Source organism: Thamnophis sirtalis, unplaced genomic scaffold, assembly GCF_051295495.1.
Source record: "Thamnophis sirtalis isolate CommonGarterSnake01/CBP01778 unplaced genomic scaffold, rThaSir2_p1.2 scaffold_5, whole genome shotgun sequence".
Taxonomy (NCBI): Eukaryota; Metazoa; Chordata; class Lepidosauria; order Squamata; family Natricidae; genus Thamnophis; species Thamnophis sirtalis.
Window position 1 is genome coordinate 136,074,959 of NW_028261385.1, and position 20,115 is coordinate 136,095,073.

Below are 20,115 nucleotides of genomic sequence, written 5' to 3' on the forward strand. Positions count from 1 at the left end.
GTCATTGGCTACTAGAACAAGACGTTATTGGAATGCCTGCTTTAGCTCTTCGTTTCAGCTAGGTTTTCCTGGCTTTTGCTGCCACGCAAGAAATATCCATCACGTAACAGCAGCCGCCAATTAGCTGTAATACAGTGCAAATAAATGCTTAAATGGACAAATCATTGGGCGGTTAAATTTATTGCAGACAGAGCTGGCATTCAAGAGCGTGAACTTGATCCCAGTGTAGCCGGTGATTTGGATATCTGGCTGGTGATTTGAAATTGGGGCCCTGAAGCAGAAATTCTCAATTTCTCTTTCCTTGGAACAGCTCATGTCCCATCTCCCACCATACTTACTTCTGTCTGTCATTGCTGTTGGCCTTTGGTCAACCTCCAACCTTCTCAGCTACCCCATGTCGGATAATAACAACCAACTAAAAGTCATCTATAAATGTGATACAAACCTAACTAGACCCACACTGTTTCCCCACCATTCTCCCAATGGAACAACTTTAGCATAAGTTGTTTTCTTAGTTTTTCAGTGCTTGTTTCTTGGAAAGGGGATTGCGCGGAACATAGCAATAGCACTTAGACTTATATACCACTTCACAGTGCTTTACAGCTCTCTCTAAGCATTTTACAGAGTCAGTATATGACCCCCAACAATCTGGGTCCTCATATTTACCTTTCAGTAAACTTTGGCTTATAAATTCAAGCATTGTGTTGCCTGTTTTCCTTTATCTGGTTTCAAAAAAAAGCATGTTGCAGACTTAAGTAGGATGTAGTTCTCATGGTTTCGATGGGCCAACTCAGACTTAATTTACATTGTAAAATCTTAAAATAAGTAAGTCTGGTTCCTTGACAGAGTTATGTTTATCTGTATTTTAATAGGATGTTATGTTTTCCGGTTCCACCACAAAACCGTGGTAGACTAAAGCGCGCTCAACGAAACCGCGTACCTGACGTCATCACAGCGCGACGAATAAAGCACGCTGTGAGCGGTAAAGCTAAAATTAACGCGTAAACCTAAACCGAACACCCCCCCCGAAACCTAACCCTAAACCTAACCCTAAACTATAAATGCTAAATAAAATTAAAAAAAAATTAAACCTAACCCTTAACCTAACGCTAAACCTAACGCTTAACCTAACCCTAAACCTAACCCTAACCCTTAACCTAACCCTAAACCTAACCCTAACCCTTAACCTAACCCTAACCCTTAACCTAACCCTAACCCTAACCCTAAACCTAAACCTAACCCTTACCTTAACGTGAATCGGTTTGCTTTAAAAGCGCTTTTTAAAGCGCCCTTTTTTCTCCACGGTCGTATTTGTCGCACTGCTGATGATGTCAGGTACGCGCTTTAATCGGGCGCGCTTTAGTGGACCGCGGTTTTGTCGTGCCACAATGTTTTCCATCCTTTTTTGAGTGCCTGGCCAAAATAGTAACAAAGAGTAGAGTACAGACAAGTGCAGAAGCACAGAAATGACTGAAGAGCAGCATTTACTCCTGTCCTGTCCTTTTCAGATCTGTAGACATTGCACAGTCCCTGGCCAGATTTCAAAGGACAGTGCAACTAGCTCTGAAAGTCCACTTACAGGGCCATGTTAGCTCTGTTTTCCTGGCTCAACTGCTTTGTCCCCTTTCTGTTACTCATGATGTTCCAAAGTGATGTTTCTCTTCTCAGCCAAGAAGCTTCTTCAGCTCTGAAGCTTCTTGGATGAGAAGCAAAATGCCTTCAAAGAAAAACCAGAAAGTCCAGTTGCCTCTTGAAAAAGCACCTTTGGGACAACCATGACCTGGATCACTGAGAATCTTCATAGACGATTACTCTTGGTAAGCCTGGTGTGGAATGAGGGGATCTTAAAAAGCAACTGGCTGATATTTGTCCCAGGAATCTATGCTTCGAGAGCGGGGTGGTCAACTTCCACCAGGTCAAAGCATCTTCAATCAGGCCAGCCCCTTGTCCCTAGTTTGATAGCCCTTTGAATCCCAGATATCATTTCTTAACAGGTCTGCCATTTAGCTTATTAAATGTGAGTCATGTGAATTGTATTTGTTGGATCTATCGATCAACTGAATATTCATAAGACACCAAGGTTTGTTCAAGTTAGTTCGAAAGCAAGTAAAAAATCCAAGTGGGAAAATAAGAACCACCTTTGGCGGGAAGGTGACAGCGTTCCGTGCGCCTTCGGCATTTAGTTATGCCAGCCACATGAACATGAGTGAAAAGAGTTTTGAGGACCCTGCTTAGGACAAGAGTTTATCTTATACGTAAGAGCTTGATTAACATTGAAAGTATCATTAATAATCATTATAATTCAGCAAATCGTATTTCCTATCAAACTTAAAACAAGTTTTATCTGTTCCTTTTTCTTCTGCAAGGAAGTTATAACCCAACAGAGATGACCTTAGCAAAAGTGTGAACCAATTCTAACCTGTATTGGCTTTATCATGTATATAGAGCAACGGAATAGTATTAATAGGGGAGATCTTGGAAAACTATTGTTCATTCTTCTGATAAGAACACATAGGCTGTATAAAGGAACACAAATTAAAGGAATATGTATTAAAATAATATTATGTTTAATATCTCTGAAGCAATGAAAGTTATTCAGCAAATGGAAATATTTGTGTCTCTATATTTTTATTCTAAACGTTCTTTAGTACTAAAGTATCATTTTCCTGCAGAATTTGAACAGGTTCTGGGAACATTGCAGTTTTATTTACTCAGAGTGCTAGCAATGAATCGACAATGACTGGAATGGCAGTGATAATTGGAAGCTCGTGACTGGTTTAATCCAGCAGCAACAAACCCCTAGAAATAGCCTTCCTTATTTCAACTTAAAAAAAAGAAAGAAAGAAAGAAGAAGAGGCACTTGGAGAAGTTACAAACTGTACTGTGTGAGTGAGCCCTGACAGCTGAGTAGGCATCTGTCACTTCCCACGGAACATGTTATGCTTTCTCAGCTCCTTTGGTTGATGTCATGCTAGATAAATGGGCATTTCTGATCAATCATCTTGGTCTGTGTTCTCTTCCTTAATTTAATCCCCATTACTGGAACTTGGCAGCATAACCAGCCTTATTTGGAAGAAGGCATTCTTTCAATCGCTGTTGACTTTGGGGTTGGATGTATTCTTAATATGATTTGCTCTTGTGTTTGTACATCTTATGCCACTGACGGAGTGGCTTGTCACAGTAGGAATTTGTTACATACAGATTTAAGAACCCTGGAGCCTCCTTGGTTTGAAGTAACCTTAGGAAATGTACATTGCTAGTTGTTATCAGTCACCCAGTTGTTCATCACTGATGCTTACAGAAAAGAAAGCTGTAAGATGTCTGGCAACAATGTACTTCCTAAGTATCAGCAAGGGATATTTAGGCTCAGTGGCTAAGATGCTGAGCTTGTCGATCAGGTTGGCAGTTCGGCAGTTTGAATCCCTAATGCCGCGTAACGGAGTGAGCTCCCATTACTTGTCCCAGCTTCCGCCAACCTAGCAGTTTGAACGAATGTAAAAATGCAAGTAGAAAAATAGGGACCACCTTTGGTGGGAAGGTAACAGAGTTCCGTGCGCCTTCGGTGTTTAGTCATGCAGGCCACATGACCATGGAGATGTCTTCGGATAGCATTGGATCTTTGGCTTTGAAAAGGAAATGAGCACCACCCCTCGAGTCGGGAATGACTAGCACATATGTGCGAGGGGAACCTTTACCATTGCCTTTTAAGTTATCAGTAATGGTTAAAATTAGTTCATAACCAAGTTTAGTTTAGTAATGGTACTCTTAATAAATTTCCAGGTTTAACTTTCTTTCATTCTTAAGCCTATGTCTGTATTGTTCAGTTCAGTTAGGTTCAGTCATTTATTTATCAAATTTATATTCCGCTTATCTTGCGGTGCAGTTATGACATATACTATATATGGTGATGTGTTATCAGGATTCACTATAACTTGTGGTCTCTGTCCCCAGCTTCCCCATCTACAATAGTCAATTTTAATAGATGCTTTGCTGAATTAATTTGAGCTATGCCTTCCCTCTGTTCCGCAACTGTGTGCTGCCATTACTTTCAGAAGACATGGGAATATGTTTCTCAGGATTGCCTTCCATTCTTTATGAATTGCTTAGGGGCACACGTCAACATATTTTCAGGATCTGTATAGTTTTGTTTTTCTTCCAAGTAGAATAAAATTTGCTGGTTTTGTTTTTAAAAAGACCTGACAAGTTTGGCTGTTACTACTGTATTTTTCCCCCACAGTATTTCATGATCAACTATAAATATTCTTCCCATTAATATCTTTCATATGTCATATTTAAAGCAGATGGCGTAGAAGGAGTTCCTTCAACAGCTCCCTAGTTATAGGGTAGACAGTTCAGTGTGTCTTGTGTATGTGTGCTCATATGCCTTTGAGTTAGTGTTGACAATCCTGACAATTGTCTGAACAAGTCCCTGCAGTTTTCTTGGCAAGGTTTCAAAAGTGGTTTGTCATTGCCTGCATTCCAGGGCCGAAAGAGTGTGACTGGCCGAAGGTTACCCAGTTGATTTTGTGCCTAGAGTGAGAGTAAAACTCCCAGACTTCTGGTTCTAGCCTGTGCCCTATAACCACTACACCAAACTGTCTATAGGCCATGCAGATCAAGGACCAAACTAACATTGGGTCAGAATGGCAAAGTGAGGATTTTTTATTTTTCTTTATTTTTCAATCAACTTTCAGAACCATGGAGCAGTTCAACCAGGGAGCAATGGCAGCAAGTTTCTTCTTTCATGGCTAATGAAATCAAAGTCATGACATAGTTGAAAAGGATTTAATACGGACCTCCCAAATTGAAATCCTTCCTGTCAGAAGGTTCTTAGTAATTTCTGGTTTATTATTTAATTTTTTTAGATCTAAAAAAACCAAGAAGCCTGCATCCTTTCCTGCTCAAGAAGGTAAAACGAAGTTAACAATTTTTCATGAAGAAGTGGATCACGGAGAAGAACTATTTGGCACATCTGAAGATTTTTCATCCCCCGGCAACAAGAAGATATTGGCAGTCAAAGAAGGTATTAATGAATAGTCAAGTTTCTTGTTATATACTCTATAGGATTTTTAAAAAAGTGTCACAAAACATGGAATCTTTGGTTGTAAAACTCTGTTTCCCTGAAAATAAGACCCCCCCAGATAATAACCCTAATTGGGCTTTTGAGCACATGCGCTAAAATAAGCCCTCCCTTGAAAATAAGCCCTCCTCAAAAATATTACAACACAGCAGCAGCCATGAGGTGACCACGCTTGTTGCCTCCAGTACCTCAAAAATAATAAGACTTCCATGAAAATAAGGCCATGCACTTATTTTTGGGGAGGTCAAAAGAAAATAACACCCTGTCTTATTTTTGGGGAAACATGGTATTTATTTCACAATAAAGTTTCTTTAGCTAGGTTTATTTATTGCATTTCTACCATGAATTTTCTCTGACAGATCAAATCAATGTCTTAGATCATCCTCCGCTCCCCATCCATCTTATCCTCACATCAATAACCAAAGATCTCATAGTGAACTTCCATGGCCAAGGGAAAGTTTGAACTTAGTCCTTGTTCAACATGCTAACTGTTACTATTACATAAGTCCTTCATGCAAAATGCTTAAAAATACAGAGTTAATTTAAAGAAAAAAAATAATACTTGCATCCCATCTGTAAAACTGGATTGGACTATTGGTTAGGCTTGGTTAGGCTAATTCTCTTAACCCTAACCAATTCTCTTAGTTAGAGAATTGTAATGCAACAATATTTCAAAGCTTCCTCGAAGCGCGTATGAACTATGCTTCACTTAGCATCCCAATGAATGAAATAATTCTATGTTTAAAAAAGAATAAGGATCATTTTTTCTGTTTCCTATGCAGAAGCGAATTGGTATCATAAAATCTTATTCTCTCAGGGTTGATTTCCTCTCAAAATAGTTTGGCAGTGGAAGCTAGTGGTACAACTTAGCATAATTCAGGATTCATGACAATGTGACAAAGATCAATCGAATCTCATATTCCCCACTTTGCAAGCCTCTTTATTCTTCTATGTGGGTGGGGCCTACGTGAAAGTGGGTCATACGAAACTAGTTCTATGTTAATTCTTCTTGCACCCATGCAACTCCAAAAGGTTCTTTGCCCACCCAAATCATTTAGAGCCACGATAGTTCAGTGGTTAGAGTACAGTAATGCAAGCTAATTTTGCAAACTGCCAGCAGTTCAATTCTCACTCGCTGAAGGTTAACCTTCTATCCTTCCAAGGTTGGTAAAAGGAGGGGCCAGATTGTTGTGAGCAATATGCTGACTCTGTAAATTGCTTAGAGAGAACTATAAAGCACTGTGAAGTGGTATATAAGTCTAAATGTTATTGCTGTTTAGGCTATAGTTGCTGTTTACCACAGTATTTTGGCCTGATTCTGCCTGTCTTTTGTTTACATGTTAGATGTGAAATTATTTGAAGGACCAGATCTTGGTGGAGTGGTAACTCTTGGAGATCCACTGCTGTTGCTGACAGCCAGTGAAGACAGAGAACCTCTGTTAAATGATAGTCCTGCTGAGGACGTGGAGGAACTATTGAGGTATTCATCTGAATTGCACGATAAATTTTAATGTTGTGTGTTTATCATGTTTCCTCAAGCCTGTCTGCCTCAAGCAGCCCAAGGCCGGAAGACAGCTTCTAGGCTTTCGCCTACTAAGGCCACGCAGTTTTCACAACTGGGATTGTATAAATGAATGTGAGAGTGTATGAATTTTAGCTGTAGTTGTTTCCTCCATTCTTCTAGTTTTTCAGTTTATTCTTTATCATCATGTTTTTCTCTTCAGAACTTCCATCCACCCTTCTTCTAGGCAACTTCTCAGAGCTAAAAGAAATTGTGTACAATAGTCAAGAGTTAATCAGTTCATTCCAGCTATAGGAATCACAGTAACAGAAAAAGCCATAAGGACATTGAGTCCATCTCTACACTAAGGGAAGGAATCAGTGCTAAAGAATTTAGCAGGACAGATACCTATCCCACCCACTTCTTGAACAAATCCAGTAAAGGGAGATTATTGCCTCCTCAGTAATTGTTTACATTGCTGAACTCTTCTTAGCAAGTTTTCCTAAAGTCCCAAGTAAAATCTGGCTTATTGTGACTTAAGTTCATTATTTTCTGCCCTGCGTAGATTTGTTATTCAGCTCAGGTATACATGCATCTGAATCAATTCACCTCATAAGGTTGTTGTTGCGGGGAAAATAAGAGGAAGGATTATTAGGTATGTTTGGCGCCATGAGTAATTTATAAAAATAATAAAGATGGGAGATATACAGACAGACAGATACACTATTACCTGGGTACAAATCACATAATAATGCTTGTAGGCAGATTCTTATAATCTCTGATTTAAACCCTGTACAGTATGAAAAATACAATGATTGCACATAGGAATATACTAGACGCAACAAATATATAGTGGTTCTCTCTACTAAATTAAAAAAAAAAACAACTACATTTCCACTGGTGTATTGAGTTTGAGTTTATTGACATTTGTATGCTGCCCACTCCCTAGGGACTCTGGGCAGCTTACAGACAAGACAAAGGGACATATAAAAATTAAAATAAGAATACAATTATTAAAATTACACATCATGCATACTGATTAGAGTGGGGCTGGATACTAATCAACAGCCCCAGGCCTGCCGGAACAGCCAGGTCTTAGTAGCTTTACGGAAGGCCGGAAGAGTAGTAAGGGTCCGGATCTCCACGGGGAGATCATTCCATAGGGCCGGAGCAGCTACAGAGAAGGCCCTCCCCCGGGGAGCCGCCAACCGACATTGACCGGCCGATGGCACCCGGAGGAGGCCCAATCTGTGTGATCTTATTGGTCTTTGGGAGGTAAATGGCAGGAGGCGGTCTCTCAGGTAGCCAGGTCCTAAACATATTGTATTGTTGTTGTTGTTGGCATATGGTGTTACATTAGCCAGGAGACCACAATGCTATTGCAGAGTGGTAGTTTGGCTGCCAATTGCCAGCTTTGCAGGACACTCTCTCTTCCCAAGAAAGACAAGCGGCTTTTTCTGCAGCATTATCCTAGAACCCCTCCCTTCTCTGGAGCCGCCTCGTAAATGGGTACTACAACCAGCAAGGTTCAGAGCCGGCAGGAATCTTGACTGCCTGCAAGGAGTACCAACTCATCTCCTCGCCAGTGGTACCTATTTATCTACTTGCATAGAACGTGTTTTCGAACTGTTAGGTGGACAGAAGCTGAGGCAGGTAATGGTATGGGAGCTTACCTAACATACAAAGCTAGGACTTGAATCATTGGAGCAGAGATCATCTGCAGTTTCATTAAGCTACTGAGCCACCAATCTCTACATTGGTGTCTGAAGCACATAGAGACTGGAGAGTAATTGGGGACTCTAGATATTTATGAAGTCATATAAGTTCTTGCATTTTGATAGAGAAAATATTTCTTACAGGTATAAACCGAACACTTTTAAGCATTTACTTTTCTAGCAGTTCTTTGCTTTCTAAAAAAACAACAACAACATTGGATTCTTTACAGACTGAATTATTCCTATAACAGATCCATTGAAATCAATGGATTAATCACAATTAATTTACGCCTTACTGACTCCAATGAATCCGCTGATAATTTGACGTAAGACTGGATCTCACCAATAGTATAATTCTACATTACAGTTTCAATTTACTGAACTACGCTGCACATTTTAACTAGAGTTCTTTTGAAATTCAGTAGAATCACTTATCACCAAGGCTAGGGAGGCACTCGGATTTAAATTTGGAGTGGGAGGAGAGAATGGGAGTTAGGCTCTTAGAAACATTTTGGAGTTCTAATAACCTGCTCATAATGGAAAGAAGAAGAAAAACACTCTATTGCACGGAGTCTCTTGGAAACATGATTCTTCTTCATTGTTTATAATGGAACATTTTGTAACAACAGGTCGCATCAGAGACACTTATCTTAGTTTGCTCAGAGGAAAATGTTAATGCTTTTTTTATGCTTAGGGAATATCTGAACTTTTAAGACATGAAGTCTCCAAGGTATAACTCTATTTTATTTGAATTATATATATTATATTATTATTGGAAATGTGTGTGTGTGTGTGTGTGTGTTTTGTCCCTCCTCTCTCTCTTCCCCCCAATTTTATGTTTTATTCTTATAATCGGAGATGGATGTTTTGTTCATGTAAGAAAGGTTCCACCACAAATGCGCGTATGACAAAAGCGCGTGTGACTAAAGCGCAGTGACAAAACCGCGCCGTCAAAACCGCGGAGACGAATGAGCGCTGAAGCGCGCCGACAACAGCGCGCCGATAGAAGCGCGCTGTAACATAACCCTAAAAATAACCCTAAACCTAACCCTAAACCTAACCCTAAACCTAACCCTAACCCTAACCCTAAACCTAACCCTAAACCTAACCCTAAACCTAAACCTAACCCTAACCCTAACCCTAAACCTTACCTTAACTTAAATCGTGCTTCTGTCGGCGCGCTGCTGTCGGCGCGCTGTTGTCGGCACGCTGTTGTCGGCACGCTTTTGATATCAAGGTTTTAGCGCCGCGGTTTTGTCGGCGCGCTTTTGACGTTCGCGGTTATGTCGTGCCACGGTAAGAAAAGCCTACTTTTTGAGGCCTGTGAATTAAGTATCAATTTCTGGGAACCAGATCATTCACTAGTCATACGCATAATATGTCAAATGATTTTTGAATAAGTCAAGTAAAATAAGCCTGAAAGTCTGCAATCTGTATTTTTATGTAGCTTGGAATGGGAGGAACAATCCCTTGCTAACCTGGGTGAAGAAACTTGACAACCTATTCTAGATTGTCCCTGACACAGATAAAGTAGGGCAAATGTTCTACTCCCTCACATTCTTTTGTTGTTTACGGGACATTTGTAATGGTTTCTACAAAATAAGGGATAAGCAAGCATATGCTGCAATATATATTTCCATTGTGATTAAGAAAGAAGATAACTCAAAGAAAGGGGGTAGCTGAAATTGGTATTTCAGCAAGAAAGTGTGGAAAAAGAAAATTTAGGAAGTTTATATTGTTTGGACACATATAACTATAAGACTCTGTTACACACACACACACACACACACACACACACACACACACACACAAGGTATAACGTCTGTCTTTTAAATGGCATTTACAGCCTACCTTTTTTAAAGGTCTCATTCAAGAAATGTATGTCTCTCACATTTTCACAAGACCTTAGCAATAGCAATAGCAGTTAGACTTATATACCGCTTCATAGGGCTTTCAGCCCTCTCTAAGCGGTTTACAGAGTCAGCATATTGCCCCCAACAATCCGGGCCCTCATTTTACCCACCTCGGAAGGATGGAAGGCTGAGTCAACCTTGAGCCGGTGAGATTTGAACAGCCGAACTGCAGAACTGCAGTCAGCTGAAGTAGCCTGCAGTGCTGCACTCTAACCACTGCACCACCTCAGCTCTTACATGACCCACACCTGACCTCTCACAAGACCCATCACTAGACCCTCACCTAATGTGATCCTCCCATCACAAGACCTACTGATAGACCCACATAAAGACCCTTATAAGCAGAAGAACACTAACACTGACATTTGCTAAATTCTATTGTTACCTAGCCTGGTAATGAAACATTCAGAAACCAACCCACAAGCTCAGAGAATGATTTTCCACCTTCATCCTTCACCTGAGCAGTGGTGGGTTGCAGGCAGTACGCCCCGGTACGGGCGTACCGGAGCCAGCCCGGAGCACAGGATACCGTTCTGGTACGGTGCTCCGGAGGGCCCACCTCGCCGCCGCGCTCCTTACTGGTGCTTAAAAGCTTATGCGCTTCCGCACAGGCACATGGGGCATACAGCGCCTGCACGACGCTCTGTGGAGCAGCTGGAGCGTCACAGAGGCGCTAAGATGCGTGCATGCACTGCGCGCATGCGTGAGGACACCGCCAGCCCCGTTCCAACTGTATCGGTTGGAACAGGATTTGCAACCCACCACTGCACCTGAGATATAGATATTCACCACTACTGCAATCTCACATTATATCACATCCTTATAAACAAGATTTCATATGATTACCATCTCATCCTTCAATATTCGTTTTCTCTGTTTTTACACATTGTATACTTCTGCTATTTTTACTTGAAATGGCCACCAGCTGGCAATGCCATGGACAAGTCTGCCTGTTCGGGATTCACCAGACATACTTAGCCACAAATCTTTCTAGGAAACTCAACATTCTATTGAGAATTGAACTCATGATTATATATAGCGCATTAGTTTTTATGAGCCCTCAAGGCACTGGTATTTAGCAGTGTTACAGGAAGGGATATATGGAGACTCTCTTTAGAATTGTATATAAAGTGTACTTCTTCTTTTTCTTAAAGGAAGATGATAATGGAAAGTAGACAATATGCATTCTAAAGCAGTGTTTCTCAACCTTGGCAACTTGAAGATGTCCGGACTTCAACTCCCAGAATTCCCCAGCCAGCATTCGCTGGCTGGGGAATTCTGGGAGTTGAAGTCCAGACATCTTCAAGTTGCCAAGGTTGAGAAACACTGTTCTAAAGTATATACCAGTCTAAAGGAAATACTTCAGCTCAATATTTATATATATTGAATATGGCAATGACAGAAAATAATAAAAATGTATAAATAGTCCATACTATAAAATTGTTTGTTCAGTTGTGGATTCCCTGTACGCCTCTAGTTTGATCCTTACAGGAAATTGGGTAATGGACCTTCTTGTTTTCTAACCTGGGTCTTCTAGCATGGTCTCCACAGATACTTAGATACCCATCATGTTCCCTGACTCTGCAGATTACAAGTTTAGTTCAAGCATGAAAAGCCATGGCCTCTGGAAAAGTAAAATGGATGGATGAGGGTTTTGATAATCCAGCGGTTCCCAAACTTGGCAACTTTAAGACTTGTGGACTTCAACTCCCAGAGCTGGCTGGAGAATTCTGGGAGTTGAAGTCCACAAGTCTTAAAGTTGTCAAGTTTGGGAACCACTGTGATAATCCAATGCATTTTGTGGGTACCTGTTGGAGAACTGGGAATTCACCCTAACTAGTTTACCTCAGAAAATTACTTCTACACAGAAGACCATTAACTGGTTAAAGATAAACCCAACAGACCACCTTGTTCAGACATTGCTTGGCACCAGAAGGCAATAATCCTAAAGCCTATCAACTTCATTTTAAGCCTTTCCTTGTACCCTTTACCCAAGTTCCTGTTTCTACCTACTTAAGAAATGCTGCCTTGTGTGATAGAGATCATGGATTTAAAGTAGGGATTAATGTAATTTTCAGTTGACAATCTTAGCAGGAGATCATACTGAATCTGGTTCCTCCACCCCCCCCACCTCCCCCCACTGATGCTTGCTTGACAACTGCAATTATCATAATCGCTGGGTTTGTAATTTCAAACATTTTTTGCAGGATTACTGTTCACTCCAGGGGAAGGATATTGTAAAATCTCCATTCCCTCCCTACTCCAGGGGAAGATTACTGCAAAATCCCCATTCCCTCCCAGCTGGGACTCGGGAGGCAGAGAATAGATGGGGGTGGAGCCAGTCAGAGGTGGTATTTACCGGTTCTCCAAACTACTCAAAATTTCCGCTACCGCTTCTCCAGAATGGATCAGAACCTGCTGAATACCACCTCTGCTTCACATGGTCTCTGCTGAATCTCCCTCTGAGACAATGATGAGATGCGATGGCTGATGCAAGATAACCTTTATAAACTTGAGTAACAATGAACAGAACGAACGAACAACATAACGCCCGCCTGACAGCTATTTATATCATAGCTGTCAGACAGGTGGCCAATCGGAGGTCTGTGATTGCCCTGCCAGCCGGCAGGCGCACTGCAGCCAATAGGAGCTTCTTCTGCATTTATTGACAGATGCCAGTCAACTCTCCAAGGACATAACATTCTCATTGATCAAGCAGGTATAGGTTGTTCTTGACTTATGATGGGTCACTTAGTAAATGCTCAAAGTTGTGACAGATCTACTTACATCCCTGATTCAAAGTTCTAATGACTTACTTCTCTCCTCTATGGTCACATGATAGCTTTTTGGTTATTTGGCAACCAGCCATACATGCCCATCAGTGGTGGGTTTCAAAAATTGTTGGAACCTACTCTGTGGGTGTGGCCTCCTTTGTGGGAGTGGCTTGCCACCCATGTGACCGGATATGAAATTATGAATTAGTACTTAGGTCGGTCCAAGTAGCTATTCAGAAACTCTGGCATTGAAGCATGCAAGTCTTAGAGCTGTCAAATTACAAGATCCTTGCCAGTGGTGGGTTTCACATTTTTTTGGAACCTCTTCTGTAGGCGTGGCCTGCTTTCCGGGTCCACTGGTGGAACCTCTTCTAATCGGTTCGGTAGATTTGACGAACCGGTTCTACAGAACTGGTGCGAACTAGTAGGAACCCACCTCTGATGCCCCTGATTTACAGTGAGGGTTTTTTGTTGTTGTTGAAAATGCCCATTGCAGACAATGGATTCACTTTATGTCTAGTGTGTTTGCAATAATTTATTTAATGACTGCTACAAAAAGAATAAAATTGGATGTGGTCACATGGTGGCACAGCTTATATGACTATAATTCTGGGATCAATTATGGCCATAAGTCAAGGACTACCTGTAGCATCCATATTACCGTAAATGTAATGGAATTCTCTGAACCTGAGAATGGATGGTTGCAAAATATTGCAGAACCAGGCAGCTGTAGATTCCTTCTTCTTTATCAGGCATATAAGTAATAACATCTCACTTCTGTTAATGCAGGAAATGGGGGCTGATATCCACCTTCCAGGACTCTGTTAATGTCACTCTTTTTTCTTTGCAATAAATCTGATGAGATTGAATAATAATCTATCTTTCTTAGTTATGAGTACCCTGTGGGTGCTCAACATTAATATTTTCAATACAGAGAAGTTTCTTCATTTACACTGCAAGTTTTGAGCCATTATGCATGATTGCTGAGATAATTTCTTGTGGCTTTCATATCAGAAATGCAATTATTTACCAAATGTGTTCTTGTCCCTAACACAAATAAATACCTTACATTCAGTGGCTCTGTACAGATGAATAAATATTGTTTTTGTTCTATGGATTAGATGCAGTTCCTCATTGTAGAATCTCTTTTGGCTGAATAGTACTACATCTGTGGTGTGTTATAATCTTTGGACATTACATAGCAATTATCTTGTGTTTCCATTTTTTTTTGGCATATTTAGAAACCTTAGATATTTTTCCATTAAGAGTAGGCCGAAGTTAAATCATGATAGTATTATGATAAGATATTCAAACAATGTGTTTCCTTTTTTAAAGTGGACTTAATGTGTTTAGATTTAAAAATAGAACGTAGATTTCTTTGTTTAGAAACCTTTAAATAAAAATAGTCCGTAGCTGTCTGAACTGCTTATAAATCTCTTTTAAATAACAGCTACACATTTTTTTCCCGTCGAATGGCATTGCGTAATATTTTCAGACAGTTGTTAAGGTTTTGTTTGTTTTTGTGACTCCATAAAATATAATGAAATTCATACCTTCCAAAGTTGCGTTTCCCTTGCCAAAAGCTAAAGTCCTCACTTCCATATTGGGCCTGGATTTTTTAAAGATCTCATTCTTTTTTAAGATTAACCATTCATCAGGATTTCTGTAGCTAATCCAGAGTTTTCTAAATGCCAACAGTCGGTAATGCAATGTCCACATTTGTTATGCTTTTTTGGAAACAATTTAATGATTGTGAATAGATAGGTAATGCTTTTTCTTAACACAATCACATATCTGAGCATAAGACAATGTTACCAAAAATCAACTCTATTGGGGCAATATTTTCACATGGCTGCACAAACTAAAAATAGAAAAAGCACCTGGATATAGACATGAAAAATTTTTGCTTGATTGCTGCCTTGTACTTTGGGGTGGGGAAAAGAATCGACCTCATTTTAGCCTACATTTTCCTCTGTTTAGAACAGGATGGTCAGTCTCTCCGCCAGGGTCATATTCAGTCTCAGGGACCCCCTTTTCTGCCATTTGGAGATGGGATATACTGAAAAGCGTTAATGCGGGGAGCTGCAACCTCAGCCACGTTAAGACTTGCGGACTTCAACTCCCAGAATTCCTCAGCAAGCCCACCATGCTGTCTGAGGAAATCTGGGAGTTTGAAGTCCACAAGTCGTAAAGCAGGCGAGGTTGGAGACCCCTTCTTTAATGTACAGGAAGTTTTTAAATAAGCTGAATATCATTTTTTTTTTTTAAAAAGAGGTGGGTAGTAAAATAAAGTTTGGGGGAAAGTTCCACTTAGGGTCAACTGAGATGTATTAATACAGGTCTTTTCCAGAGGTGAGTTCCTACCAGTTTGGACTGGTTCGGCCGAGTAGGTAGTCACTCGGCCTGCCACGCCCCCGAACTGGTTCTATCGGCAGCGGCGGCATCTTGATTTTCAGTTCTGCGCATGCGCAGAACAATCTTCATTGCAAATTTTTTATTTTTTTCTCCCTCCTACCTGAGAGACCGCCTCCTGCCACTCACCTCCCAACGACCAATAAGATCGCACAGGCTGGCCTCCTCCGGGTGCCGTCAACCAGACAATGCCAGTTGGCGGCTCCTCGGGGGAGGGCCTTCTCTGTTGCTGCTCCGGCCCTGTAAAATGATCTACCCGCAGAGATCCGGACCCTTACCACTCTCCTGGCCTTCCGTAAAGCCATTAAGACCTGGTTGTTCCAGCCAGCCTGGGGCTGTTGATGGATATCCAGCCCCCGCTTAGATGTAATGGATAGCAATAGCAATAGCAATAGCAGTAGACTTATATACCGCTTCATAGGGCTTTCAGCCCTCTCTAAGTGGTTTACAGAGAGTCAGCATATTGCCCCCAACAATCTGGGTCCTCATTTTACCCACCTCGGAAGGATGGAAGGCTGAGTCAACCCTGAGCCGGTGAGATTTGAACCGCTGAACTGCTGATCTAGCAGTAGCCTGCAGTGCTGCATTTAACCACTGCGCCACCTTGGCTCTAAGCTGATGTGAATTTTTAATATTGTATTTTTCTATTTTTAAATTTAAAGTGTTTCTGTCTTGCTGTGAGCCGCCCAGAGTCCTGATAGGAGTGGGCGGCATACAAATTTTAATAAAGCTTAAACCTTAAACCCTTTTCTAACGTTGTGCACATGCGCAGAACTTTTTAGGTGCAAATGTGTGCCGAACCGGCCGTCATGCCAGTAGCAACCCATCCCTGGGTTTTCCCTTTCAAAAGAGAAAGCTCATGGCCACCAAAAGTTTGCCCAACCCTGATTTAGATAGTAGCCAGGATTCAGATGCCCGGGAAATTGCCTGATATTAATGTCATTCTCTGGTCCCAAGGGTGTCTCAAGTATTACAACATGAAACCTTACAAGGTGCAGGAATTCTTGGGCTGGTGTGATATCAGGAGATTGATGTGACTGAGAGATGGCTGTTGAACATCCTTTGGGATGGTCTTGAAAAAGTAACCCAAACTTTACGCTCCCTTTATTAGAAGTAGGGGTGAAATTCAGCAGGTTCTGGAGAACCGGTAGCGGAAATTTTGAGTAGTTCGGATAACCAGAAAATATCACCTCCGGCTGGCTCCAAATTGGGGTGGAAATGGAGATTTTGCAATATTCTTCCCCTGCCACACCCACCAAGCCACACCCACAGAACCAGTAGTAAATTTTTTTGAATTTCACCACTGATTAGAATGATTCCAGGCAGCTACAATCAGGAATATTGGAGAAACTCTTTCCCCACTTTCCTGGTATCCTAGGAGTATACAGGCAGTCCCCGACTTACGACCACAGCTGAGCTCCAAACTTCTGTTGCTGAGTGAGACTTTGTTTAACGGAGTTCTACTCCGTTTTATGACTTCCCTTGCCACAGTTGTTAAGTGAATCACTGCAGTTAATATTTTAGGAGTTCCGTTTTAAGTGGATCTGTCTTCCCCATTTGACTTTGTCAGAAGATTGCAAACGGTGATTACATGACCCTGGGAGACTGCATCCGTCATAAATATGAGTCAGTTGCCAAGTGTCTGAGTTTGGGATCAGGTGACGATGGGCATGCTGCAACAGTTGTGAAAAAAGTGTGAAAAAACAGTCATAAATCACTTTTTTCCCATGGCATGGTGACTTTAAATGGCCACTAAATTAAATGTTGTGTTGTAAATTGAGGACTATCTGTACTTAATTACCACCTGAAGGTTAAGTGAGCCGTTTGCATTTGAAACTCCCACGTACACAGTGAATGTGGCCCTTCACCATGTTTGTGATGTGTAGAGGAAGACAGGCATATACTACAGGTAGTCCTCAACCTATGACCACAATGGAGCACAAAATGTTTGTGGTTAAGGGAGAAATTTGTCGTGAGTTTTGCTCCATTTTATGACATTGTGAGTTAAGTGAGTTAAAATAGTAACCCGGTCGTTCAGTGAATCTGGCTTCCCCATAGACTTGGCTTCTCAGAAGGTCACAAAAGGGGGATCACATGACCCGGAGACACTAGAGCAGTCATAAATGTGAGTCATTTGTCAAGCATCTGAATATAAATCACATGACCTTGGGGGTGCTACAACGGTCTTGTAAAAAATGGTCATAAACTCTGCTGTTGTAACTTTGAATGGTCACTAAACAAATTGTGGTAAGTTGAGGACTATTTGTGTTATGACCCGGGGCGTGAAGTAGAAGTGAAGTATCACAGCAGTAAATCTAACCACTTGGGAGGATTCCAGGAACTCAGATAAGCAGTTAAACTCAGTGTTTGTTCCCGACAACCATCCTTCCTATTTGCCTCTCCTTTAAACTCCATCCCCAGGTGTGCCTTGTGAAGGGAATGAGGGCCCTTTCCTCCCTCGTAAGGTATGGAACCCACGTTGCTCTCGTCTCCATTCTTCCCTGCAAGCCCTAGGATGAGGAGGAGGGGGTGGGCCTTGGTCTTCACCTGAACCCCCTCTCAATTGTTCTACCTCTTCCCCTTCTCTGCCCAGCCCTTCCCCAGTTTCTTCACAGCCAACGGAGCCACTCTCCCGCTCTCCGTCAACTGTTCATCTTCCCCCTTGGATTCAGACTCCAACAGGGGCATAACAACTTGTATCATGTCGGACTTGGTCAAATAAAATTTTAAAAAGGCATTTACTTTAGATCTCACAGGGTTGGCCTCCTCCGGGTGCCATCTACCAGCCAATGCCACCTAGCTATTACCCGGGGGAGGGCCTTCTCTGTGGCAGCTCCGGCCCTCTAGAATGAACTCCCCGCAGGGATTCGGACCCTCACCTCTCTCCAGGCCTTCCGAAAAGCCGTCAAAACCTGGCTTTGCCGGCAGGCCTGGGGGTGATGAGTTCCCTCCCCTCTCGACATGTATGGTTGTGCGACTGTTGTTTACTTTTATTATTTGTATTTTGTCTTTTTATGTTTCCCTTTTTCCCCCCTTGAATTGTTCGCCGCCTTGAGTCCTCCCGGAGAAGGGCGGCATACAAATAATACAATACAATACAATACAATACTTTCTTTTTTGTTTCAGAGTGGAAGATGACTTTGAAAAAATGTTGCAGGTGAGATCTAAGCCCAAGCTTAAACCCAAACCCAAGGTGGCATCTAAGCCAGCAATACCTAGGAAGCCGGTGGTACCTGAGAAAAAATTCTCATCTTCTCCAACCCGAACGGGACAGCCAGCGGAAGAGACGATCCAAAGGATGGACGAGATGGACATTCTCAAATACATTAAGGAAAATGAATCCCTCAGTAGTGCAGAGCCAAGCCTTTTCTGAAGCCCTTGCTGCTGGCGGACTTTCCACAGGGGGAAGGTTTTCCATCTGCCAGGACATGTCTTAGCATGTCCTTGCTTGCCCTTTTGATTGGTCCTTTGGCTCCCATTGGTTTGTTTTAAAACAATGGAACTTGATATTGGGGTTAGAATCCTGCAAAAAGTTAAGAGGTTTGCCACGATGTTTTAATTAACAATGCCTTGTTTTTAAAAACGTACAAGACTGTGGCCAGAACTGAGCCGGTAAAAGGAATGCCGCTAACCTTTGAGCAAATGGATTATTTGGCTTGAAAAGTACCAGAGGTCAGAATTAATAAAAGGAACTAGCATGGCTGGATTAAATATTGACACTAGGTTGGAATTGTTGTTGTTGAATAGAAGTTGTTTATTTCCAGGTCGTTTTCAAAACGTCTTGGAAAAAATGCCACTGAAGTGCACGGAACATGCATAAAAGCATTTTTTTTTCAGAGTCATATTTCTTCTTTAAGGGTTATAATGCATTGAGTCTAGGATCCTCGGGAGCCTGTCTAAAGGGCTTTCGGTATGAATGGCCTTATTTGTGTCTCAATTTTCTGATCAGATGGTAGGATTTTGTGGTACGCTGGAGCCAGCTTGAAATGTCTGCAGAACATGGCAGGGAAGCATCTGCAAGAGATTCCAGAATAATGATGTGAATGATGACTGTTTTTAATGTCTTTTTAATTTGGGGATACTCCCATCCTCAGCGTTAAGAAGGGTGCTTCTTTTTGATGTTAAAGACTCGCATTTCTCATTATTGTTCGGTGGGAAGAAAAGTATCATTTGTTAGGTGCCAAACCCCCCACCCCCACCCTGGTGCTTATGGCAGGATTAGGAAAATGAACACCAACACCTCAGTTTTGATAGCTGAATTATATATGATAGTTGAGTTAGATAAGAGCTAATTAATTATTTGACAGCTTACTCTTTTTATATGGACATTCTGTGTTTTTCACTCAGGTGGCCCAGCCCCAACAAAGTGAATTAAGCCATAATACCAAATATTTGATAACTCGTTAACCTGTCTGGAATGCAAAAAAAAAAGAAAAAAAGAAGCAATTAAAGCACTTTAAAATGCGTACATGTTTAATGCACAGTGTTCCATTTATAATGCTTTATTTTAAATAAAATGAAACGATGAAGCCCTACTAATGCAGTATTAAACATTTCCCTTGAGGAGTAAATAACAAACGCAGCATGGAACAAAACATAAGGTGGTGCAATAAAATTAAGGGATGTTAGTTGTGTGGGATGGGTACCGTTGATTGGTTCCACCACAAAACCGCGGACGACAAAATTGCAGTCGACAAAAGCGCGTATGTGACGTCATCAC

General features: G+C 41.5%; 1 protein-coding gene across 1 annotated transcript in view; it reads left to right on the forward strand.

The window, feature by feature from the left end:
* HS1BP3 (HCLS1 binding protein 3) overlaps positions 1–19,622 on the forward strand; it is a 48,647-nt gene extending 29,025 nt beyond the window's left edge. Inside the window, exons 5-7 of the mRNA XM_087716967.1 lie at positions 4,866–5,023; positions 6,425–6,560; positions 18,522–19,622. Of these exons, the coding sequence (XP_087573093.1) occupies positions 4,866–5,023; positions 6,425–6,560; positions 18,522–18,768 (541 nt within the window). The 3' untranslated portion in view covers positions 18,769–19,622. The remainder of the gene's footprint in view (positions 1–4,865; positions 5,024–6,424; positions 6,561–18,521) is intronic.
* Positions 19,623–20,115: the final 493 nt, after the last annotated feature.